A 25,216-nucleotide genomic window follows, 5' to 3' on the forward strand; every position below is an offset into this window, starting at 1 on the left:
GAGAGGAAATCAAGCAATGAGTCCCAAAGCTGTTATCTTCAAGAAGCTCTCCCGAGACAAGTCGGTGAGTTTCCCTCCACTTACCAGCTGCAGTAGGAAAACAAGAAATGCTTTAGCTATCCCCAAATAGTTTTTTTCCCCTCATCTGTGTGCATATCACCCCTTGTGAAATCTGTCAGTGTGTTTTTCTAGTTGTTCTCAGAGCCGTTTTTTTCCCCATAAAGCCATAGCTTCATTTTGTGTCTTTTTCAGGTGGGCGTCTACATGGCGAAGAGAGATTTTGTGGATCGTTGTGACTCTGTTGATCCCGTGGGTGAGTTTGACCCCTGGCCAAACCGTTGTAGGGGACATTTAAGTTGCATTTTTTTTTTTTTTACTGATCAGTTAATTACCCCCCCCCCCCCCCCCCCCCCTTGTCATTCCTTAGATGGAGTTGTCCTGATCGATCCTGTGCAGGCCAAAGGAAAGAAAGGTTAGTGTCTCATCATCTGAACTGATGAAAATGTAGCCAGTGCTTAACAAATGTGTTCTGTGCCCCAGATGGCAGACTTGTGACTACTGTGCTCTTCTCTCGCCACCTAGTGTACATCATGCTGTCCTGCACGTTCAAGTATGGCCGTGAGGACCAGGATGTGCTGGGCATGATCTTCCGCAGGGATATCTTTTTGACCACTCGTCAAGTCTACCCTGACCTGCAGGACAAGGAGAGAAGCACACACACCAAGATACAGGAGAAACTCCTTCATAAACTAGGAGACAATGCTTTCCCCTTCTTCTTTGAGGTGAGAGCCAGCAGAAAGTACCCTACTACAGTATAGTTGCAGTCAGCATCGCTATACTGGACAACAATAAAAGGACCAAGCGCTATACTTAGAGAATGTACCGTCCTCATGGGGCTATATTGTCTTTCAGTTCCCAGACAACCTGCCTTGCTCAGTGTGTCTGCAGCCTGGCCCCCTTGATGTGGGCAAACAATGTTCTGTAGAGTTTGAAGTGAAGGCTTTTTGTGCTGAAAGTCTTGATGAAAAGGTCCAAAAACGGTATGGACAGACACACAAACCACTCCTCAAGTAAATCAAAGTACTTGGTTTGTCAGGTGACGAGTCTCCACCATTGTCATTGTCTGTCTGTGTGTCTTTCTGCAGGAGCTCAGTGCGTCTGGCCATCCGTAAGATCCAGTACGCCCCTGAGGACAGCAAAGTGGTCCCCACTGCCGAGACCACCTGTGAGTTCCTCATGTCTGACAAACCCCTACACGTGCAAGTCAGCCTGGAGAAAGAGGTCGGTCCATCAGCAGTCACTATGATCAAGAGTAATGGGAGACGTCAACAATGGTTAAATAATGGAACACAAATATAACTCAAATATAACTATTCAGTATGACTCTTTATCTGCAGACCTATTACCACGGTGAACCCATCAATGTGAATGTTGACATCACAAACAGCTCTAATAGATCAATAAAAGACATTTCTGTGTCAGGTGAGAATATTAAACCACATCAAAGACCGTTTTTTTTGGTGACTTTTTATCCAATGTAGGGAACATTTCCTTCATGTCCATTTGTCTGCTTACTTTCACAGTTGAGCAAGTGACCAATGTGGTTCTTTATTCCAATGACAAGTATGTCAAGTCTGTGGTCAAAGAAGAGACAGAGTAAGTGTCACAAACATATTTTGTTATTTAGTTGTTAACTTGTCAAAGACAAATAAGAAGTCACAATTCCAGTGAAGGAAATACAAATCTAATCTTATAAATTATTTTTACAGAGATGTAGTACCTTCTGGCACCAGCTTGAAGAAGCAGTACACCCTTCTGCCTCTGTTGGCTAATTGCAAGGAGAGACAAGGTCTGGCTCTAGATGGCAAACTGAAGCATGAGGACACTAACCTAGCCTCTACAAGCATGTGAGCAACCAGACCAGATTTACACACTCCACAGACATATTAATTTTGATTAAACCTAATCAAACAATACTGTTGAATGAACTATTTTCCTCTCTTTTGGCCTCAAAACACCCCTTTCTCTCTTGCAGTGTAAAAGATGAAGTGCTAAAGGAGGTACAGGGAATGCTCGTGTCCTACAAAGTAGTGGCGAGACTCATTGCTACAGGGTATGGGTTATAATTCACCACCTCATGCTCATATCTTGTAATGATTGTTTCGAATCACATCACACTTCTTCATCTAATAATTTTCTTGTCCCTTATTTCCTCAAAAGAACGGTCGGATCTAGGTATGGATTCTTTCTTCTTTTCTTCATACAATGTGTATATCCTAGTCACTAAAATCTGTCCTTCAAGCTGAATGGAGTGACATCTTTGTTATTTTTTTGATTTGTTATTTTTTAGTGATGTATCACTTGAGGTTCCATTCAAGCTCATGCATCCTAAACCTGATCCAGGTGAGTAGATCTCCATCCACTCAGCTCTACCCCTAACACAATAACTATCAAGGTGTGAATACAATATCAAGTAAACAACAGGTAGATGCCCAGGTAGATAATTGCATTCAGATCACCGCGAAAGGCATTTAATCGGCTTTCCTTTTTTGCTGACATCTGTAGATCTATATCTATCCACTCCAATGTGCATTCAGCTAGCATTATGATGTCCACACACTTAATACCCGTCTATCCAGATTAGAACACAATGGCCTGGTGAAAGTAAATACCTAACTGATAATATTCCTTTGTCCTTTGATGATCACTTTCTTTTCCTTTTCCTTCTCGTCCGTCATACAGCCAAAGAAAGGTAGGACTCTATTTTTTAAATTGTGGAGTCATTGGTCCCAGTCTATGTGTGGTGTTGAATTCACTCTTTGTTGGAAGGTTTGGCCACTCTTCCTGACTGTATCACCAGCCGGTTCCCATAATTCAATATGGCTTTAATGTACTGAGCTCAACCCACCCAGTTCTAGAAGTTCTTATGTTGCTCTGACTTCACAATACAACGCTTTATGAAACACAGTATGAGTTGGGGAAACATTTCCTGATGCTGCTTGAGATGAATATGATATGTAGGGTGTTTTCAGTTATATGATCCAGTTTTATTATGACACGGCACAGATTTGGTAGAAGTTTAATTGCTAACATAAATATCAGTTTATGTGAGATGAGACCTGTGTTTTGTGACTTCTTGCAAACTGATCTGTCTGCTTTTCTCACTTTATCTCTGCTGCTCACCAGCGAGTCAGGTGATATGGTGTTTGAGGAATTCAAAAGGGTTTACCTGAAGGGCGTGATTGGGGATGATGACGAGTCTCCCACAGAGGCCTAAGGAGGAGGGGCTCAAAGGGGCACCAAGGGTCACCCACACTCAGCCATGGCCCCAACAGCAAGCACAGGCTGACGCAGCCAGACCTGCTGAGGACCATAAGGAACTGAGATGATTGGAGACCACAGAGAATAGATGCAGCTTTAGGCTTCTGGTATTACAGCCCAATAAGGTGGTAGCATGCACTATAATGTGCAATGAGGAACTGCAAACAGCAAGTCTTCAGCAAAGATGGTATTTCACCTCAAGTTTTGTTTTGGGCTGTTTAGTGTTTGTGTTTTTGGAACTGCAAAGGGGCCTAGTCATTTAGATATGGTGGTTTTGATGTTGAGCTTGTCCATGTTTGTTTCACATATTTCTGTGTGTTTGCATGGGAATAGTGTGCTAATAAATAAAATATTTTTACAATCTAGAATCTTGTAATTATTGTGAACAACGATTTTGAGCTAAATACTTATAAAAGTGCATTGGGTGCAATGCAGTCCTGCCATCCACTGTATTTTACACGGTTCATTCCCACTGCTGTAAAACTAAATGCATATATTAGTATGGTGTGGTTGTGAGTCAAACATAGACTGGCTCAGTGTTTTTTTAATTTCATTTAATTATTCATAGAGAACACATTTATTCATTATTTGAACATTTTATTTCAGATTTCAGAACAGTGAATGAAACAATCACCCGAATGCATTAAATACAATTCAGCATTATTATTAAATATATATCTTGGGCTTCTGCTGTGGTCTAACCCCTGTTTACTACAATAATGTAATTCTACATAAAGCGCTAGGTCTTGAAGACAATCATTAACTGTTCCCTCCTTCCTCTTTTCAGTTCCTTTCTTCCTGTACCTTTTACCAACAGTAAAGATGCGGCCTCGCCACAATAAACTGTACCATACCTCCTGCTATTGAGAACACCTTCACTCTCTTTAAACAGTCTCACATTACAGAGAAAACACTGAAAATAGACACACCTATACAATCTTGCATTCAATCTGAATGAGATGAACCCTCTTTGAACATTGTACTTTCCGACAGCTCTGATCATCTTACACTAACATTATTTTGTATGGAAAATGGACAAAGGACTAGGCAATAAGAGTGCGAATACACACCTGCTCTCTTCCACACTGAAACATAATCATCACAATTGCACATTTAAGACAAATACAAGATACACAATTGTGAGGGATGGGGTTTCTGAAGGAGCAACCCTACAGTTGGTATTCTAAAGTTCAACAGAAATATTGGATGGAGAATACAACTTTGATTCAAATTAGTGTTAGCAGAGTTTTGATTCTGCTGACAGTGAACACAAAAACTACAATGAACAACTTAGACTCAGAACCAAAATACTGAGGGGGGCAGTGACATTGGTGGAACTGTAGAATTGATCCTGCATAGTCTGCAGTTAGGCCTAGTGCTTGCTGTTCTCTAGTGTTCAAAGATTAAAAGGCTTTCATCTGAATAATCAGGTTTTTGGTTCATATTTTTGTATTGGCACTTGTATATTAGTGTTTGGTAAAGTTAGATCTATGGGGTGGGGGTGGGGGTTGGGCCTGGCATTTCACCCCAGGTGTATTGTCCTTTGGCCATGGGTACAGGGAAATCTCTGCCCATGGGCATGTCACAGGAGTCGGCATTCAGTAGAAAGCCAGAGAAGGTGCTGCTGGCCTCGCTGCTGGCATACATGCCGTTGGTGGTACTATCCTTGACTTGAATCCACACCCTGTCGCCCCTACTGAGGTGAAGCACTACCTGTTGGGAGGCTGTGCCCAAATCAGCTGTGTTAGTGGTCTTCACCACTGGCAGAAAGTTGTGAAAGAGCCCCACTTTTAGCACTCTCCCAAAGACAGTGAGGTGGTAGCTGAAGATGTAGGTGCCGTTGACAGGCGCTGTGTAAAGACCAGACTGAGGATCGTAATGCATCTGCCTGTTGTAGTGGACAAAGGAGAAGACTACAGGCGTGTTGGGATTAGGGAAGAGGGTGCTTAGTCCTACTGAGAAAGCTGACTGGACTAGGGGAGCACAAGGCCCTGGCATTCCCATCATTCCCATAATTCCGTCATCTCCTTTTAGGCCCCTGCTACCCGGAATTCCCTGAGGACCCACCTGACCCTGATCACCCTTTGCTCCCTGTAATCCCTGCAGTCCTGTTGCCCCTTTAGCACCATCAGTGCAGTTACAGTTTCCCTCAGGACCCTGATCACCTTTCTGGCCTGCCCGCCCTGAACCACCTGGAACACCTGGAACACCACTGTCTCCCTTAGGTCCCATGCTCCCTGTTGGTCCCGCTACACCAGGCAGCCCCCTGGCTCCTGCAGGTCCGGGCAGGCCTGGTAATCCTGGGGGTCCCTGGGCAACGTCACAAGCTTGGGGACACTGACCCTCATCTCCCTTGGGCCCCTGCCCTCCAGCTGGTCCATCCAGACCAGTCTCACCCTTTTCACCTGAAACAGGCGCCATCAGATCATCAGCAAGATTCCAAAAGCCAACATTCACTTTACTGTTACTTTAGGTTTACCTCAAGGCTATTGTTGTCTGTATATATATATTTTTGATATGTAGATAAAAATAAATATGCCCATTACATTTTGCTTCAACTGCTGCTGGCATGTGTCTTACCTTTGAATCCAACATCTCCTTTGGCTCCAGAGAAACCCAGGGGGCCTTTGTCTCCCTTTAAGCCCTCATCGCCTTTCTCACCTGAGGGAGGGAAACACAACCGACAAAAGACTTGAGACATTTGATCATCTATGTCTGGGTGGATGCTTTTCTTGCTGTCAGCAGACGTTTACTTTAATTGCCTCAGTATAATGAATGAGAAGACAGACATGGTGTTCTTTACCTTTGATGCCTGGCCTCCCGGTAAATCCAGGGCGACCTCTGAACCCTGTGAGACCTCTGATGCCGGGGCTTCCTGGCCTTCCTGAGATGGGGAACAGGGTGCAAGGCTGCCACTTACATTACGTAGCTTTATATCAACTGTAATTGTGCAATTGTAAATCTTATAAATCGTCGCCTAGAAAATTGTTCCATAAAATCATTTGTTATGACTACTATTGTTAGATTGTTAAACTGTAATGTACAATCAGTATTAAGTGGGGGAGATCCCTAATAAGACACTGCGGCTTTTCTTTTCCCCCATGCACGTTTCCTTTTACTGTTTATTGACATATGTATGTTTTTAGTATGTGCAAAATTAATAAAGAAAGAAAGAAAGTGATTTTTTAGTTGGTGGATTATTTTATCCAAAGCGACATTCATATAGTAAGTGCATGTAGTAAGTGGAGCAGATAATCAGCTTTGCGATAGCTACATACTTAAATGTATTTGAGAGTACAATACCTATGGTGGTACTTAACTAGGTGTTGATTGAACAGATGTAGATTATTTAGGTGTCAGTTACCTGGCAGGCCCCTGTCTCCTCTGTCTCCTTTGGGTCCAAGGGTGCCCTTGCAGCGGGAACAGATACAGAACCAAGGCACCTGGTCAGCTGGAGGGGGCACAGGGGAATCCAGCAGCATCTGGCAGTAGGTAGCGTCAGCGTTGCTATCCAGTCCTGGCTGATACATCATGCTGCCGTTAAACATGCCCTCATGGTCAATGAGCTCAGGTAAGACTTGCGCGGATGACAAGGAGAGCCCAAGCAGCAATCCAAGTAGAGTCTTCATTGCCTTGAGAGAGGAAGAGTGTAAGATTGATATCACATCGCAAATAGAGTGCTTACTGCTTATACATAACCATATGACACACTATGCTGGGACGTCAGAACAGCTGTCTAAAACATTCAGTAAACCTAGCGTCAATGCAGCAAAATAGTTCTAAAAGCTCTAAAGCTCTGAAGTCCGAGATCTCAAATATCAAATTCAAATATCAGCAGTCCTGATTATCACTCAGATAAGATTCAGACACAGTTGTGAACAAGGCTGTACATACCAGTCCAGTGGAGGATGTAGCCATCTTCATTGAGTTGGAATCTCTTGAAGTGAATATCTGACCATCAAGAGCACCCTTCTTATACACCTGTTGCCACAAGGCCCCTCCCAGCTCCATACCACTCTTGAGGATGGAGGCAAGCCCTGGCTCTTTGTGAACCTGTGAAAACTAGGGCTTCTGTTGTTTTTCCTTTCATGCATAAGATGACCTCATTAGGACTTTAGTCCACAACAGTTCACAACTAAAAGCAATGAAACCATGATCTTTCTCATGCACCAGTTATACAGCAGAGGTGTCGATGTTCATGTTACTGGATCCTGTTGGGACCCCTACAGGTATTATTTATTACCAGGTTTTGGGAAAAAGAATACCCACGTGCATTAGTTGAGGTCAACTATCAGTGGGTAATAATATAGTTCCCATAAGAAGCCACATCATCAGAATCAGAAAGGGTTTTATTTGCAATGAAAGTTCGCACATCATGTATATCTATATGTATTATTTTACATGCTGTTATGGTACTTAAGTATTTTTTTAATTATTGTTATTGGAGAGCATTTTGGCATAGACTCTCTTGTAGTCGTATTGTATTCGGCATAAACTCTCGTGTAGTCCTTTTTAATATGTTTTTTTTCTCTTATGTCAAATCCAGCGCTTTTCAAGGGACACATGCTGGAAGATCAAGCCTCATGATTCAGAATATTTAATAATAAACCTGATTGATTCATAGGTATCAATTGAGTATTTTTTTGAACACATTTTATTAATTTAGGAGACACTTTATTTAAAGAGTATAGAAAGTACAGAATTATCAGAAATGCATAGTTATAACAGCATAGGTTTAGCTTGCATAAAAATAACTTACATATACATTTAGCAGACGCTCTTATCCGGTGCTAAATGACTAAATGTAATGTAAATAAAATCCCACCTTCACAGTGTGTTGCTTAACATAAAAGCGTTTACTAAATAAATACATTACAAATATTTTGGTTGTCTAAATTAAGGAACAGGTCTGTATTTACTAGCTACAGTGTATCCACATTTCAGCTACCAGGCATTAATAAAAATGTATTTTTGTATGGGTGTAGTGGGATGATGGCAGTAATACTTATATGTTAGCAGGAGGCAGTTTGACATACAACTTCCCACTGAACAAGACACTACCTGAGTCCTTCCTTACCCTCGTTTTTAAATCATTAATATAAGGACACTCAACAACAATGCCGCTAAGTTGGCTGTAATGATACAGACTGAAGACATCAACAACATTTAGTTGTGTCTTTTTTTTGTTTAATTAGTACACTAATAAAATGACTCATGTCTCATATCACTAGATCTGGGCCATCGGTCCAGAACCATTCAAAGCTCAAAACCAGGGGTTTTGAGCTGCCATTGTCTGGGGATGAATCACTGATCCAGTGAGGAGCCATGGACCATCTGAGGGAGGATGTGGCCCCACACCAGAGCTTGAGCTGTGTTGTAAATAGTAAATATTTTTGCTAATTTCCTGCTTATGGAAACAGAGGACACTTCATTCACCTAGTTCTCCATAAGAAACAGATGTGAAATATGATCTCAACCAACAAGGCCAGTATACAAAAGGACTAATGTAGCCAAAATACCTACACCCTATATGTGACCTAATTTACACCAAAGAATACCGTTTCCCCAAGTCCGGTGGACCTTTGTATAAAAGCTTTTGTCAGTTTGTATTCACCATATTCCAATCCTGACTTTTGCTCTGAATTACTGATGAGTAAAGGTACAGATGTTATTCAACATGCTTAACCTCCAATTACTTCCTCCTTGGGTTTTATTGACATGGGTATATAATTACCCCATAGCTATCATATCACTAATGCATTTTTGAAAAACAGGAAACGAAGCCAAGCTGTTCACTGATATATAGGCTATGCAATTGATGTGAGCCTTTGACAGTTTAAATAAACCTATTTATAAAGTATCCAGTTAATATGCTTATAGGCCTTCATTATCATGATTTGTCATCAGAAGGTCAATTCCCAAACTCAATTGGTATTCACTGATGAGAGCTTACTGGTATAAAACCTTTATATGATTTATTGAAATGTGTTCCTGTGTTCCTACTGTGTGAAGTAGAACTTTACACAGACCTACTGGATGCTTTACAATTAGAGTTAAAACTAAGTTTGAATTTGCACCAGTTTGGCTTAGTTAACAAGTCTAAAAGCCTAGCCCTAGATACATGATTCGCGTTTCTCCTGCTTACACTTTTGACAGTGTGTTATTTCCTCTTGACCGCATGGAGGCACTAAGTTTCCTCGAAATTCATACGAACTGTAACTTCAGCTATATATCCTGAGTTGTAGGATGGCGGTGGCAGTGGAGGCTGAGGCCGCGGCAAGATGCCTGGAAGAATCCTCGGATAGCGAACCAGAGCAAGAACATGGTTCTCCACAGAAGCTCATTCGCAAAGTTTCCACATCAGGTCAGATACGAAGCAAGGTAACGTGCAACTTTGATGAGTAACTTTATAATTCAATGCAAGGATTGGCAGATATGTTCATCCATCGGCTGTTTGGCTTGCTAGCTATGCGCGAGGCCAAATTCTACTTTTTTTTTTTTTTTTTTTTTACTGCACTGTAATTACTTCTTCCAGTCATTCTTCCGGCTAACGTTGGCGATTATTTAACAATAAATTAGACTGCAAGCAACCTTCTGCATCCGCAGCCTCATATCTAGCTAGCTAAACCAACATCACATAACGGTAACGTTAGCCACCTAGCAAGTTGTACTGGTAGAGATAGTACAACTAGGTTAGGTCAGTGCAGTAACAGGGTACGTTAGCAGCTAAGTTACTTAGCAGCCCAGCTGAGCGAGCTACAACCGGTGATGGACAAAGGCTTCTAAATGTATGTAGTGTAGCAGTATTGAGTTCTAACTAAATGTAGTTGCTAAAATTACTTCGGTACAGTATACATATTTTCTTGTATTCTCTTGTAACATTGGTTGTATTGCGATAAATCAGTTACAGTACCTAGCTCTAGCAAAGCAAGCTTTGCACTAGCCGGATGTTAGTCTCTGATACGGGCCAGCTGTTATACCCAGATTTATTTAGCCAATTTTGCAATTATCTTTTGGTAATGCAAGCCGACTAACTAGGCACCTCCATTCAACATTACTAATGTTGCATCATGTTATACAATAAGGATTCAGACCCTTTTTTTTTTACACAAGCAATCAAATATTATTTTTCAGCTGACAGGAACGTCAGTCTTACGTTTAAAATAGTTAGCTGGACAGTAGCCTGGTTTACAGAGTTAGGGTCAGCTCTCGATCTGACTCATTAAATCCGACTTAAATATAATGGGTGCTAAAGTTTCAGTACCATGCACCTTCTGTTATATCAGTTAGGAGATTGTTTCCTTTGATGTGCGTAATAGTGCCTAATATAATGTTGCATTATTGCATGTTGGCTACATCTACCATGTTTTTGAATGGTATTACCTGGGTTTGTAAATACATTGTTACCAAAGCTGGCAGGGTAAGGTTTAGCTATTTCCTCCATTGTGTTTGTTGTTACTGTCATGGTTGACGTAATTTGACTTTCTTAAAGCCATGGCACCTGACAGTTCTGTAAGTCACAGTTGAGAACATATGGATCGGTGGAGCAACCAGAAGGTTAGAGTTAAAGAACCGCATTTAATTTGGGGGTTAATTTAATTTAAGATTTAAAACATCAAGGTAAAAATGGCAATAATCTGCAACTTCTGTCCTGCTGTCTTGATGACACAGTTATCACACAACTTGCCACACATCCACCTAACAGCATTCAAAGAACAGAAAGATGAATGCAAGTGTTTCGCGCACTCTGCATGCACACCATTTCCGTCAAGAAAGTATCTGGGCTAGGCTTTGAAAAAGGGCAAGGAGACCACATCAGCACACGTATAAGGTCAAGCTTCCTGTTCTGTAATGAGAGGGAGAGAAAGAGGTTCTAGTGACGGTAGCACTTAGGTTTTGAGTTTGAGTTCAACTAGTTGTAGTTATAGAGGACTCGATACCATCATTAATAGGATGGACAGCTTAAGGACAACCCTATTGGATATTCACAGTCCTGTGAGTCTCTCCTTCCTCTACCTCCTGCTAAAATGACTAACTTTACCTCTGTTATGGTGAAGACTTTCTGTCCACACAAACAGTTTTAGTCTAATTATCATACATGGATGCTCTATATAAAATACAAAGAGATTTATATAATGTAATGCATTGTATTAATTTACAACATGTACAAGGGGGATTTGAACCTGCAACTTCTTGTTGCAGTTAAACACTCTACCACTGAGCTACACCCACGGTTGGAAGTGTGTGTCAATAAATGATCATTGACACCAATTTACCCTCTAATCTCTAACATTGAAAAGTCTCTGAATTGTATGATGTTGTGACTAGCTGCTGCTTGGAAATGCTGTTAAAGCGACGGTGGACAGGTAGTTTAATTGCTGGCTCTCTAGTTCCCCCTAGTGTGAAGTGGAGGGTCATTGTATGTAACACTTTTGTGTCCCTATGAAAATAAGCCTATTAATCCTATATTGCTGTCTGCATTTGTTGAGAGGAGACTCATAAAGTAGGGGAATGGTGCATAGAGGGGGGAAAGTGGCCTTGCTTCTCAGCAGCAGGATGGTGAATGTCCTGTGGCCTTTAGTATCGATTTGGAGGTGATGGTGAGTTATCCACCCACTCCATCCCCTTCAAAGTGTATTGATTTGTGTGTGTGTGGGTGTACTTCGGTGTTTATGCAGGGAACTGCGTTTAGCTGACTTCTTGTTGACAGCAGAGGGGAGTCTGCCCCCGAGGCAAGTAGGGTGAAGTGCCTTGCCCAAGGACACAACGTCAGTTGGCATGACCGGGAATCGAACTGGCAACCTTCGGATTGCCGATTCCTTCACCGCTCAGCCACCTGACTCCTCAAGTTTTGGCAACATCATAATGTTAGGCAAATGTAGCTCTTTGAGATAAGCTTTACAGCAAAGGAAATTGACCATGGCAATGGTTCGATACCAAACCCTGGACTGAAAATCCTTGAGTGAAGATCATTTCTGACATCCAAGGTTAGAAGGTACTTGCAAAACGTATAGTAAATTATAGGCTTTGTCAATACATGGCTGACTTTGTGAGTGCATATTTTCTGAAGAAATCTTATAAAGATTGTGTGGTTTGCTATGAATTGTTTGATATCCTTACCTGGTTTCCAAAGTCCAGGGTTGATGTGATGGGTGGTCCCATACCGGGGTTAAACAGGAATGTGAGAGGGTTGAACTCCTGACCATCCTTTTTTCTTGTCCTTAAAAGACCATCCTGAAGGAAGGGAAGTTAATGAAGCAGACCAACTCTTTCCAGCGCTGGAAGAGACGGTACTTTAAACTCCGTGGAAGAACCCTGTACTACGCTCAGACTGCTAAGGTTGGTACTTTTTTCATTCTTTGTATCATGTTATGTCTGTCTATATTGTAAGGCCATCGAGCTGCACTTTTTGCTTTTGATAGTCCTTTCAGTTGTTTGACAGTTATTTGCCTCTATTTTCCTCAGTCTATCATCTTTGATGAAGTTGACTTGACGGATGCAAGTGTGGCTGAATCCAGCACCAAGAACGTCAACAACAGCTTCACTGTGAGTCTCTCTCTCTCTCTCTCTCTCTCTCTCTCTCTCTCTCTCTCTCTCTCGTACACTCTTTTGCAGGAACTCTGTCTTTGCTATCAGAAATTGGTAAAGGGGGGACCTCCAGGCAGCCAATAAAGTGTTCGCCTGTCCCTTAATGTGTTTTAAAGGAGGCTTCTTAGCGGCCTTCACCACTCCCCTCCCCCTAGCCCACTCTGTGGACTTGACGTGAAGACAGGAAGTTTATGTGAGTCACAGAGGCGGATGGGGGAGGAGCCTTGGCCCCTGTCTGCACTCAGAGCAAGGCTGCTTGAGTGGAGGGGCAGCCGATTGAGACAAGTTTCGATAGAGACACAGAGGAAACACTGAGGCAGATTTCTTGGACTATAGAGCAACTTAAGCTAACACTGAGAGAGATTTCTTGGACTACAGAAAGACGGGGGAAGAAAACCTTATTGTCTACAGTCTGGCTCAAACGAACACTAAGGGAGATCTCCTGGACTACAGGCCAGACACTGACTTTTTATATCCTTTCAGACTATAGACCTGACAAACGGAATCTTTTATGAAGGAGATCAATATTTAACCACCACATGGACTGCTTCAAGACAATTTAGATAGATAGCTAGAGCGTGTCTGTCAAAAGTCCACAGCTGTCAGGAGGGAAGACCATTAAGTAGTCAGTGAAGAAACGACAAAGCTCTGTGCCGGGTTCTCCAGACCCAGACACGCAGGAGAAGAGCAGAGCCTGGAAAAATTGGAGAAAGAGGGGGAATACGGAGCCCAACCGGTTGGACTGCACCCTAGAAGTAAGGCAGAAAAATGTCTGGAATGACAGTGGGTGGGGGGGGAAACAGAGAAACTAGTGTGTTTCCCAATTGGTCACTCAGTCCTCGTGTGCTCTGTCGACCGGGTAGCAGCATGTGGCTTGAGTCATTATGGCGTTGTTTACGGTCTGCTATAGAACTTGCTGACGCTGGCCTGTTGTGTGTGCGCGCGCAGCTAGCATGTGTTTGAGTGTGTGTGTGTGTGTTTGTGTTGATTCTCAGTGATATCTGAGGCACACATGGGAAGGGCTCTGTCTGGGAATCCAATACAGACCCAGATCAACGATTGGTGTTCCTCCTTAGCCTGGCTTCAGAGATAAAATGTGATAACATTGTCTCGAGAGGTCAATGAGCCTTGTGGAGCCTTGCCTGCCTATTCTTGTGTTACTGAAATATAACCCTTAAGTCATGTGACATGATGCATTGGAGTTGAGTCAAGGTTATGGTTATGCATATCTGCATGGGTTCCGGTGATATTGATCATGCTTGTTCTTCCTGGTATCTCGGCTGGAATATTGTCAACGTTTACAACCCGAATCCACTTCCTCCAGTAGCTCCCTTCACTTTGTGGCCCTTAATTCTCCCGTTCTTATCTGACTCAGCCTCCAGTCTAAGGACTATTGGATTTTGCACAGTTTCTCTAATTTCAACCAAAGACTGAATTCCTCTCGGCCATTTTAAGTATTAATAGGTTTGTTTATTGCGTCAATGCTACGTCCGTATTTGGATTCCTTCCTTATTGTGTGTATGTGTGTGTGTGTGTGTGTGTGTGTGTGAGGAAGAGAGTGTGGTGTTTGCGGCTCTCTGGCAGAGGAAAGCGTGTGACTATTTTTATCTGTGTGGGAACAGAAGTGCCTTTGTGGAGCAGCTGTGGAGGAAGTGGATTGGAAGGCTGACGTCCGTTCTTTAGAGCTTGACTTGCTCAGTTTAGTTCATAACTCAGTCTGATCAATTTACACGCAGGCACCCAAAATACAGAATTTCTCATGTATGCACTTAAGACGTCCTGTTAGCCAGGTTAGAACAAGCACTGCTGTCTGGTGGACTGGATGGGCTTCCTCTCTGTTTGCTGGTCACACGGCATTGCACAACCACCCACATCATTTTTAGCCTCTCAAGTCTTTGTGTGTGTGTGTGTGTGTGTGTGTGTGTGTGTGTCCTGCCCCATGCCCCTGGCAGGTCTCATGGCATTTCTATATCTGGATGAGGCTTTAACTGTTTTCAGAACAGCAATTAAGTAAAGGCCAAATGAGTTCACATGACTAGGTAATTTGTCCGTGCCTTCTTCCTCACCCTCTAGTGTAAAACCAACACGTGCTGTTTTTGATCTCTCTGTCGCTCCCTTTCTCGCTCTTTCTCTCTGTACAGCTCATCACTCCCTGTCGTAGGCTTATTCTGTGTGCGGAGAACAGGAAAGAGATGGAGGACTGGATGGCAGCGCTGAAAAGTGTCCAGAACAGGGACCCCTTTGAGGTGAGATCAGGGTTTGTGACCTCAGTCTCCCCCTCCTGCCTTACGGCACTCTCTGACCGTCCCCCCTCCCTCTGCCCTCTCCTCCTCCCTGCAGTCTACCCAGTACAGCATGGACCACTTCTCTGGGATGCACAACTGGTATGCCTGCTCTCACGCTCGCCCTACCTACTGCAACGTCTGCCGGGAGGCGCTCTCCGGAGTCACGTCACATGGGCTGTCCTGCGAAGGTACTCACACACACACACACACACACACACACACACACACACACACACACACACACACACACACACACACACATACATATATATATATATATATATATATAGGCCATAGAGGGTAGGGTTCCCATTTTTGGCAAATGTATCCAAGAAATTGTGCTTACTAAGTGGAAGAAATTCTTAAAAATGTACCAGAGCATTTCAAAGCTGTTTCGAAATTGCACCTTACAAAAGCCCTAAAGAGGAACTGGGGTGTGAAGCAACTGTAGTGTGTAGCCATAGCCTGACCCAGGACCCCTCTCTGTGGTGCCCCCTACAGAGCGCCCAAGGTAGTGTCGCACTGGAGAAGTGGGTTGCTTCGATCCAGCGATCTGTTCACTCAATACTGTTATATGATCTGCGGGGGGGAAGCGAAGTGCTGCGTAATGTTGTAACTTCACACTCCCTCGCAGTCTATGTAACTCTAGACACGTTGCCTAATGTAATTTTAATGACACAGCGTCTCTCTGTGATGGATCCTTGGGACGTTGTGTGTCTCTGTCTGTGTGACCCTCTCAAAGAGTACATTGCTAATGTCTACTTGTATCTGTAGGTCGACAGTACGTGTTGCGCTGACTTAATGCGTGTGTCTGTCCCCACAGTGTGCAAGTTCAAAGCCCACAAGCGCTGCGCGGTCAGAGCTACCAACAACTGCAAGTGGACCACGCTAGCATCCATTGGGAAGGACATCATTGAAGATGAGGATGGGGTAAGTTCAGAGGTCAGAGAGAAATGCTGTCAAGCCTCAAATCAGGAAACCCACGTCAACGTTTTAGTGAAGAAACAGAACGGTCAGAACTTCCTCTTTGGTGCTATTGTCACAGGTTCAGCCAGGAAATCCTTTTAATATTATTAGTTATAATTCATAATAATAATGATTATTTAATTATTCTTAATATTATATCAAATGAAATCAGCACTTTTCTTCCTAAACAAAGACTGATTAAATAGTTCAGCCAAACAAACTCCACCCTTGTCAACAATGGAAGCCGTAAGGCGCATTGTCTCCTGTCAACAAAGGAGCGCAGCACAGAACAGGGAAGGGCTGATGTAGGTGATAATGGAGAGGTAATGGGATGCTCGGCAAAAACAAGGGAAAGCTGGTGCTGTTGAACTTGACGTGTTCATTACAAAATGCCTGTGTGTCCATGACATGTGTTCCTCAGTCACAGCCTCATTCCCCATCGTTGTGTCCATGTCTCAGATCTCTATGCCACACCAGTGGTTGGAGGGCAACCTGCCGGTTAGCGCCAAGTGTACGGTGTGTGACAAGACCTGTGGCAGCGTGCTACGGCTGCAGGACTGGCGTTGCCTCTGGTGCAAAGCCATGGTGAGCGGGTGTTTTTGTTTTGTTGAGGGCTTGACCTAACTCATGATGTGTGTAAACGAGTGAGGATGTAAATGTCAAAGTGGCTGAAGGCTGTCTTCCCGATGTCCAGGTTCACACAACATGTAAGGACCAGTTGTCCATCAAGTGTCCCCTGGGTCAGTGCAAGGTGTCGGTCATCCCCCCAACAGCCCTAAACAGTATAGACTCTGACGGTGAGTACCAACACGCCTCCTCCACTCCCCAACATCTGTGTGCGTGCACTCGTGTGAGCCGAGCTGGTGCCTGTCTGTCTTACCATAGCATTATGTTGCTCGTCCCCCCCCCGCCAGGGTTCTGGAAGGCCACCTGCCCCCCCTCGTGCACCAGCCCCCTCCTTGTGTTCGTCAACTCCAAGAGCGGCGACAACCAGGGCGTTAAGTTCCTGAGACGCTTCAAACAGCTGCTCAACCCCGCCCAGGTGTTTGACCTCATGAACGGCGGGCCGCACCTGGGGTGAGTCTGCTGCCGTGTGTTTGCCGGGCCCGACTGCTTGGTGTGTATTTTCCACTAACGTCTCAAACTCTTCCGTCTGGGGCAGTTTGCGGCTATTCCAAAAGTTTGACACGTTTCGTATCCTGGTGTGTGGGGGTGATGGGAGTGTGGGCTGGGTCCTCTCAGAGATCGACACACTGACTCTCCATAAACAGGTATGTTCACGACATCGTACATGGCACGCGCAGACACCTGCTCCCGCCATCGCCTTTGTTTCATTTTTCCTAGCTGAGAAGGCGGTGCCCTCTCTCTTCTCATCTCTGCTTCACGAGCCCCGTCTCGGAGACTGCTCACATTCCCTTCCTTTGTCTGAACCACACTGCCCTCTGCTGGGGGAGTGAGCCGCTCTTTAAAACAGAGGAATCTTGGCTCAGCAAACTCTTTATTTGCATGCCATAGGAATAGCATGTACCCTGCGGAATATGTGGCAGTTTGTGCCCCCCAGCCCCTTGCTATACCCAAAGAATGTGCTCACAGTGTTCCCTATGTTGCGTGGCAGTGCCAGCTGGGCGTGTTGCCCCTGGGCACGGGGAACGACCTGGCCCGGGTCCTGGGCTGGGGCTCGGCCTGCGACGACGACGCCCAGCTGCCACAGATACTGGAGAAGCTGGAGAGAGCCAGTACCAAGATGTTGGACAGGTGAGAAAGATGAGCCAGCCAGACCAGGAGAGATGCTTTACAGACTACATATCAGTCAGGCCCTGTTGGAGCCTGTAGTGTAACCGTCCTGTGTCGTCCCACAGGTGGAGCATCATGGTGTACGAAACCAAGTTCCCACGGCAACACTCCACATCCACTGTGACTGAGGACTGCAGCGATGACTCGGAGGTACAGCCAGCCCATGGCCCCTGATGTCCCTCTCTGCCCCCCTCCCAGCTCAGTTCCAGTAGGCCTGTGTGTCTGATTCCTGCCTGGTTCGGAGATTGATGACCCTGACTCTCCTTGTTCCAGGTCCAGCAGATTCTCACCTATGAGGACTCAGTGGCAGCTCACTTGTCCAAGATTCTGACCTCAGATCAACACTCAGTGGTCATCTCCTCCGCCAAGTATGTCTGTCGGTCGGACCACACCGTACACTAGCGTTGTGCTGATTGTACTGTAGTATTCACCCCCTGTGAATGTGTATCTCGGCCTTTTAGTCTGTAACCCTCGTATGTGTGTTTGCTAGAGTGCTGTGTGAGACGGTGAAGGACTTTGTCGCTCGCGTGGGGAAGGCCTATGAGAAGAACACCGAGAGCTCTGAGGAGTCTGAAGCCATGGCCAGAAAGGTAAGCAGCTCCGCAATGTGTTTATCAGGTTGTATGAACCACTGTGGGGCAACTCGATTATCTTGCTATTCGAGAAAGATTTTATCGAATTTCCCTCATTCAGTTGTTGACCATGTGTGAGTTGACGTTATCTAAACTAGAAAGACTAACGTTGGCTAACTAGTTAACTGGATGTTTACATGCTGTGAAATTCAATTCGGAAAATAAAGTGTTCTTGTTTTTAAATGTAGCAGTATTTTGTGTCTTGATGCTTTCCCATCAGCAGTAGCTCTGTGTTGTCAAAGTAGTGGTAGCTCAAAAACATGCTTGAAATGATCTTCAATTCTAGAAGGTATGTCTAAAATGTACAGGTGTGCTAAAACATGAGTATGGTTTATTTTCACATGTATTTGTGCATGTGCACTACTTTGTATAGGCCTAACTACGGTTGTTCTGGCAGTCCTATTGTTGCATGGCTGACTTGAGAACATGTATTGATTGGTGCAGTGCGGAGTGCTGAAGGAGAAGTTAGACTCTCTGCTGAAGACCCTGAGCGAAGAGGCTCAGGCCTCTACGGTCATGCCGGCACCCCCTCCTACCATCGCTGAGGAGCAGGAGGAGGGCGAGGGGGTCCTGGTGCCCCCGCCACATGCCCCCGTGGCCCCCTGCTCCCCCAGGACCACCTCTGCCATCTTCAAGCCCAGGGAGCAGCTCATGCTGAGGGCCAACAGCCTGAAGAAGGCCATCAGGCAGATCATCGAGCACACTGAGAAAGGTGAGGCATGGAACCATGGGAGTCAGATGGCTGAGCGGTTAGGGACTTGGGCTATTAATCCGAAGGTTGCCGTGCAAAATGACATTGTGTCCTGGGGAAGGCACTTCACCTTACTTGCCTCGGGGGAATGTCCCTGTACTTACTGTAAGTCGCTCTGGATAAGAGCGTCTGCTAAATGACTAATGTAACCACCATTTAGACTGTCAATACCCCCACCCCCCGTTTCCAGGCAGAGAGTTTACATGCTTTGCATGACATCCTCCACCCTTGACATTGTCCATAACATATTGTCTAAGCGCTCACGATCTGTATCTCTTCCAGCTGTGGATGAGCAAAATGCCCAGACCCAGGAGGTGTTTGCTCTGGGGGCAGAGGAGGAGGAAGAGGAGGAGGACGACGACCAGGACAAACTCTCGCTGCAATCGTCTTACAGTGGTATTGCCTGTAACAGCACCAAGAATCGCCCAGTCCGCAGAGGTCAGTTGTGGCTCAGTCTGACATCCATGAAGACAAGCCTAGTGTGATTGTCGTTTACGGCAGAGCCTCTCTCCTCTCTTGTCTGGTTGTTTACCCAGGTATCCTGCTCTTTGTGTCCATAGTATGTAAAACACCTTGTGAGAAGCTTATAAACAAGGGGGCCCTGTCATTGGGTAGCTCTGCATCACTTCCTGCCCAGACAGGAAGTAGAGAAAACATGCCAATGCTCAACACCAAGATTCTCTTTCCAAGTAAGACCATTTAATAATGCAATATTTGTATATTTTATATATATATATATATAACAAAAATAAAAAATATTGCCTCTCTCTGGTGTCTGGCAGTGTTTGAATAGGATGTTTGTGTCTGTTGTAGGTCTCCGAGCTGGAATATCTGGCTCTCTGGAGAGTAGCTCTGTCATCAGCAGACTGCTGGTGAACGCTGACCCCTTCAGCTGTGACCCAGAGAACTTGTACGCCCCTTTTATTGATTTCTTATGTTCTTCTTCTTGATCTTCTAATCTTTACACTTTACTTTATTTATTTTTTAATTACGTTTCTAATTAATTTTTTAAATGGTCCTGTTACCTGCATAACCGAATATCCCCAATTGGGTTCAGCGGTTACCTTGGGCTTTGTTTGATTTCAGTGATTGTTACACTGAGAAATGTGTGATGAACAACTACTTTGGGATCGGACTGGACGCCAAGATCTCCCTGGACTTCAACAACAAGCGGGATGAGCACCCAGAGAAGTGCAGGTCATTTGGAACACTACTTTCCAACAGAATAGATGCCCTATATGTGCAACTCCAGCAGGATGTGGGCTACATATTTCAGTTGTGTTTTGTTCTGGTTTACGTGTGTGTTTGTGTGCTCAGTCACTGTTACACTGTGGGTCTGTGTTCAGGAGTCGCACCAAGAACATGATGTGGTACGGTGTTCTGGGAACCAAGGAGCTGCTCCATCGAACCTACAAGAACCTGGAACAGAAAGTGCTGCTTGAGGTAGGAAAAACACCAGGCGGCCATGTTGGATGCGATGGGCCTGGCCTAACATGGTTTCCCATTCTTGACTGACTCCAGCACATATTGAATGCAAGCTTTACCAGGGTGCTTGATAGAAAATCAATCACCAATTGACTGAAATGTCCAGTATTATTAGGCGCTTTGTTCTGAGTGTTTTGTTAGTTCTCGAGTAAGAGAGGGACAAAGAGAAGGATGGGATCATATTGATCTGACTGTCAGCAGACTGTTTGATTATGCAGCGGTGTGTTTGTGATTCCAGTGCGATGGGAGGCCCATCCCTCTGCCAAGTCTACAGGGCATTGCTGTGCTCAACATACCCAGTTATGCTGGGGGCACCAACTTCTGGGGTGGCACCAAGGAGGATGATGTAAGAGACATGTCTGTTCTTGTTGTGTAACTGTCCCTCTATTGTCAGCTGGTTGCAAGGCCCCTAACAGACTAGCATAACAAGCTCATCTCCTCCCTCACAGACGTTCACAGCACCTTCGTTTGACGATAAGATCCTGGAGGTGGTGGCTGTGTTTGGCAGCATGCAGATGGCTGTGTCTCGGGTCATTAACCTGCAACACCACCGCATCGCTCAGGTACGTTGCAAAGGAGTTGGGGCTGGGGTCAGAGATGGTACACGATACAGAATCTGCTCAAATGAGACCGCACGATTCCTCCTGAAGTTGCTCTGGGTAAAAGCATCTGCTAAATGTCCATGTCTTCTGTCAGTGCCGTACGGTGAAGATCACCATCCTGGGCGATGAGGGGGTGCCCGTGCAGGTGGATGGGGAGGCCTGGGTACAACCCCCAGGATACATCAAGATCATTCACAAGAATCGCACTCAGACCCTGACCAGAGACAGGGTGAGGACTGCTCCAGTGACCTCACCCACAAACATTCACAGGATACACAAAGTCTGTCTTGCTTATTAGTAATTTGATTATGCGTACATATGTTCATGTATAACTAATTTGCAATCAGCACAACTCACAAACGAACGCCACCTATTTCACACAATATAAATGCTGAATAACTAGGATTTCCTCTTGCCTAGTGGACTGAAGATGTATCCCAAAATTCCTGGTGACTGAAAGGGTTTGTGTTATTCCTCACGGCAGGCCTTCGAGAGTACATTAAAGTCCTGGGAGGACAAGCAGAAGTGTGAGTTCCCTCGCCCACAACCGCAGCATGCACTGCAGCCAGAGACCGTCTCGGAGGAGGAGGCTTCCCAGATCAACGTGTTCGGCCAGGCCGCTGGCGCCCTCATTCACAGGTAAGATGCTCTCACATAGGAGTGCTTTGGATAAAAGTGTCTGATACGTGAATGAAATGTAAACTTGTGTCTGGTTCCAGCATCCGTGAAATCGCTCAGTCCCACCACAACATGGAACAGGAGCTGGCCCATGCTGTCAACGCCAGCTCTAAGGCCATGGACGTGGTCTATGCCAACTCCAAGAGCTCAGGCGTAAGTAACGGGATTCAACCTTACCTAACTTGGATGTATGCTAAAGCAGGTCCAATTTAAATAGTTTGAAAAATTGTATATATTTTTTTCCTCCCCCAATATTCCCAGGGTCTCAATTGCAGTGTTGTGGTTCAGATGGTCAGTAACGTAAAGGCTCTGCATAGTGAGACAGAGCTTCTGCTAGCTGGAAAGATGTGCTTGGTAAGTCTGTTCTTCTCCCACGTACATGCTGTACGTTTGGAGGTGTGACTGTGTCACCTGACTGCCTGAGGTTGTGTGTCCTTCTCCAGCAGCTGGACCCCCCTCAGAAGGAGCAGCTGAGCGGAGCTCTGGGCAGCGTGGCCCTGCAGCTCCGCAGACTGGTGGACATATCCTGGCTGTGCCAGCTCATCGAACCAGGGGACGACGAGGTACACCTGCCTCCACTCTCTCGCGTCCGCATCTCCTTCACGCACCGGCCACTGTTTCTCCGTAGCGGCGTGTCGACTCGGCCATTAACGGTTTTGAATTTTTTTACTCATGTCTACAGGGAAACCTGACTGATTTCACCAAGCGAAGCCGCAGCGCTAAGTTCCGCCTCGTGCCCAAGTTTAAGAAGGACAAGAACAACAAGAACAAGGAAGCATGCGCCACTCTCACTCTGCCAGGTAGCATTTTCCTTTCTCTGTCTTGGTCCCTCTTTCTACTTCCGACCCTCCAATCCCCCCCTCCAATCCTTCTGACAACACTGGGTGAATTGATTCGGGAAGATTGCAAATCAAAAGATCCCACCACTTTGATAAATCACGCTCGACAATTTCTGACGTCGCCACAATCGTCTTGCACGCCAACCTAAGGTTAGTCTTTCTGATTGGCTCCTAAAATCAATCAATCAATCTCTGGCGCAACGTACGTGTGCCCCAGACAGTGGTGCTGTGGGCGATTCTGTTGCGACCTTGCCTCTCTCTCTGGTGTCTATGATTTGGGTCTGTCTCTGAAGCACTTCCTTTCTGCAGTGCACCAGTGGGGCACAGAAGAGGTGGCCGCCTGGCTGGAGCTCATCTGCCTCACAGAGTATAAGGAGATCTTTATCGGGCACGATGTGCGCGGTGCTGAGTTGCTGCACCTGGAGAGGAGGGACCTCAAGGTAGAGATCACACCCACCTGCTGGGCCTTTCTGGGGGAGGGGCTTCTCACTGCTCTTGGGCTTTGTGATCTCTCTGTGTGTGCGTGTGTGTGCGTGCGCGCGCTTCAAAGTAGCGTTCCCGCGATGACTTGAGATGATCGAGGAGGAAGTGTTTTTTTATTTAACGTCTGTGTCGACTCATTGCAGGACTTGGGGGTGACGAAGGTTGGCCACATGAAACGTATCCTGCAGGGTATCAGAGAGTTGAGTCGCAGCAGCAGTGCCAGCGAGGCCTAGGCTCCCTCTTGTACGCCTGTCTGTGCTGCACCAGGAAGAACAACCCCTGCGATGTCACCGAATCCAGCCATACCGCCCATGCCTGAACCAACCCCCCCTCAACAGGACCAATCAAGCTACAATACCTTAAAACGATTCTCTGTCTTATCCAATCAGATTCTACAGCAGTGCCTTCACACACTTTCTCAGTGTCAAGACCGACCACATGAATCATGAACCAAACCGCCAGGGAATAGGTTTGGAGGGGAGGGCCAGGAAGAAATTACAGGGAAGTCAAGAGGGCTGATGACTAGGAACAAAAGCCTGATAAACTCGTTTAACCATAATGCCTGATCAACAAACCAGCCCCAGATTCAGCTGGACTGTGATAATGGACCAAGTGGCACCTGAACCTTTAAACCTGTTTGAAGTCAGGAGCTTAGAGACTGAACAGGGAACCCTGAGCTTGTTAGCTGAGCATCATGAGCTGTAGACCTGCCAGAATATATAGCAGACACCATAGATTTATCTATAATTTCCACTGACTGGATCAATTCTAGAAAGAGTTTTGTATTGCAGTATATATTTATTACATATATTGTACCAGATGTGTTATCCCAGTGTAAATTGTTTTACTAGGAATTGACGTGGGATGCCAGGAAATATGCTCCCCAACAAAAAACAAGACTAGAATAGTCTGAACTTCAAAGATGAGCAGTGACAATCTTAATGTACATATAATTCACCTCCAGCTTTTTCCCCGGTGTCAGTAAGTTCTGTATCTCTTTGTGTACTGTCAATGTTCCCTGGCCTTTTTATTGATTTCAATATCACTACCTAGATGGTGCCTAAGGGTTTGTGCTGCATCAATACGATGATCCAAATTTTTCCTGGAGATTTTGTTTTTTTGGAGTAGCAAGGGCTTCTTCTAGTATGGGGGAATGCCAAACTCAACAACGCCTTGTTCTCCCAGCTGCTTCATATCAAGGCTTAGGATGTGTGAAGTCTTTGCAAAATTTGGTGTCAAATAGATTGTAGTGGGTCTTGGTTACATTTCCAACAATAAATGCGGTCATCAGATACCCAGTGGATTTAATGTTCTGCCCTATTTCTTGCTGTGTGGCAAGTTTATAATCTGTTTTCTGTTTTTGCTTACAGGGTTGTGTGAGATGTTTTTTATGGTCATATCATTTCCATTTGTACAACCTCCTGCAGGGTTGTACTTTTTGTGTTGTCCATTAATGAGAACTCTCTGGTAAACAGTCTACAGCCGGTCCCAGTATTTATTGATAATTTATAAGTTAGAAGTAATACTGTATCCTACACCTGTCTTACTTTGTACATAATCCCAACCCAGTGCTGTAAATATGTCCGTTTTGTACAGTGAAATACCATCATCCTATAATTAAATGTTTGTTTGTGATTCCATTTATTTTTCTGGTTCATTCTGAAGACAGCAAAGATTGAATCGTGTTGTCACAAGCATGGGGGCAGCTCTGGTGTCAGATTCTGACATGTGTCAATATTTAGAATCTAGTTAACTATCAAACCCCAAGCTTGTCAGAAGTCCTCCATTTTAG

General features: G+C 45.0%; 3 protein-coding genes across 5 annotated transcripts; 2 read left to right on the forward strand and 1 right to left on the reverse strand.

Moving 5' to 3' along the window:
• The first annotated feature begins 16 nt into the window (after window positions 1-16).
• Window positions 17-3,333, forward strand: LOC136951572 (S-arrestin-like). Its single transcript, XM_067246051.1, has 14 exons — window positions 17-64; window positions 253-313; window positions 428-472; window positions 583-782; window positions 913-1,040; window positions 1,146-1,281; window positions 1,398-1,482; window positions 1,584-1,656; window positions 1,770-1,907; window positions 2,036-2,113; window positions 2,221-2,235; window positions 2,351-2,403; window positions 2,743-2,752; window positions 3,187-3,333. The coding sequence occupies exons 1-14, from the start codon at window positions 17-19 to the stop codon at window positions 3,275-3,277; spliced, it is 1,161 nt and encodes a 386-aa protein (XP_067102152.1). The 3' UTR covers window positions 3,278-3,333.
• Window positions 3,334-3,930: 597 nt separating this feature from the next.
• LOC136952111 (complement C1q and tumor necrosis factor-related protein 9) lies at window positions 3,931-7,239 on the reverse strand. The gene is made up of 5 exons (XM_067246798.1): window positions 7,216-7,239; window positions 6,686-6,953; window positions 6,125-6,205; window positions 5,902-5,982; window positions 3,931-5,726 (listed from the first exon to the last, which is right to left on the reverse strand). Exons 1-5 carry the CDS (start codon window positions 7,237-7,239, stop codon window positions 4,810-4,812), a joined length of 1,371 nt encoding a protein of 456 aa, XP_067102899.1. The 3' UTR covers window positions 3,931-4,809.
• A 2,348-nt stretch (window positions 7,240-9,587) lies between these two features.
• On the forward strand, window positions 9,588-25,064 carry LOC136952315 (diacylglycerol kinase delta-like). Of its 3 annotated transcripts, XM_067247043.1 has the most exons (30): window positions 9,588-9,702; window positions 12,550-12,660; window positions 12,787-12,867; window positions 15,051-15,155; window positions 15,250-15,382; window positions 16,018-16,124; window positions 16,620-16,745; window positions 16,855-16,957; window positions 17,075-17,237; window positions 17,323-17,431; window positions 17,776-17,915; window positions 18,020-18,104; window positions 18,228-18,322; window positions 18,445-18,544; window positions 19,031-19,298; window positions 19,620-19,775; window positions 19,898-20,026; window positions 20,151-20,247; window positions 20,424-20,534; window positions 20,684-20,780; window positions 21,061-21,168; window positions 21,272-21,385; window positions 21,519-21,653; window positions 21,909-22,063; window positions 22,144-22,255; window positions 22,364-22,456; window positions 22,546-22,665; window positions 22,785-22,902; window positions 23,251-23,381; window positions 23,568-25,064. In XM_067247043.1, the coding sequence occupies exons 2-30, from the start codon at window positions 12,574-12,576 to the stop codon at window positions 23,655-23,657; spliced, it is 3,468 nt and encodes a 1,155-aa protein (XP_067103144.1). In that variant the 5' UTR covers window positions 9,588-9,702; window positions 12,550-12,573; the 3' UTR covers window positions 23,658-25,064. The 3 variants fall into 3 exon arrangements, with proteins under 3 accessions (XP_067103144.1, XP_067103145.1, XP_067103146.1); XM_067247044.1 differs by lacking the exon at window positions 23,568-25,064 and having other exon boundaries at window positions 22,785-23,091; window positions 23,251-23,361; XM_067247045.1 differs by lacking the exons at window positions 9,588-9,702; window positions 12,550-12,660; window positions 12,787-12,867 and adding an exon at window positions 13,179-13,664.
• Window positions 25,065-25,216: the final 152 nt, after the last annotated feature.

Source organism: Osmerus mordax, chromosome 11, assembly GCF_038355195.1.
Source record: "Osmerus mordax isolate fOsmMor3 chromosome 11, fOsmMor3.pri, whole genome shotgun sequence".
NCBI lineage: Eukaryota > Metazoa > Chordata > Actinopteri > Osmeriformes > Osmeridae > Osmerus > Osmerus mordax.

Bases quoted from the DNA above. Each gene is read 5' to 3' on its own strand.
- LOC136951572 (XM_067246051.1), top strand. From the start codon at position 17: ATGAGTCCCAAAGCTGTTATCTTCAAGAAGCTCTCCCGAGACAAGTCG. The intron at 65-252 runs GTGAGTTTCCCT...TGTCTTTTTCAG, and splicing joins AGCTCTCCCGAGACAAGTCG to GTGGGCGTCTACATGGCGAA. The intron at 473-582 runs GTTAGTGTCTCA...CTCGCCACCTAG, and splicing joins GCAGGCCAAAGGAAAGAAAG to TGTACATCATGCTGTCCTGC.
- LOC136952111 (XM_067246798.1), bottom strand. From the start codon at position 7,239: ATGGCTACATCCTCCACTGGACTG. The intron at 6,954-7,215 runs GTATGTACAGCC...TCCTCTCTCAAG, and splicing joins CTACATCCTCCACTGGACTG to GCAATGAAGACTCTACTTGG. The intron at 5,727-5,901 runs GTAAGACACATG...CGCCTGTTTCAG, and splicing joins AGGAGATGTTGGATTCAAAG to GTGAAAAGGGTGAGACTGGT.
- LOC136952315 (XM_067247043.1), top strand. From the start codon at position 12,574: ATGAAGCAGACCAACTCTTTCCAGCGCTGGAAGAGACGGTACTTTAAA. The intron at 12,661-12,786 runs GTTGGTACTTTT...TATTTTCCTCAG, and splicing joins ACTACGCTCAGACTGCTAAG to TCTATCATCTTTGATGAAGT. The intron at 21,654-21,908 runs GTGAGGACTGCT...TCCTCACGGCAG, and splicing joins AGACCCTGACCAGAGACAGG to GCCTTCGAGAGTACATTAAA.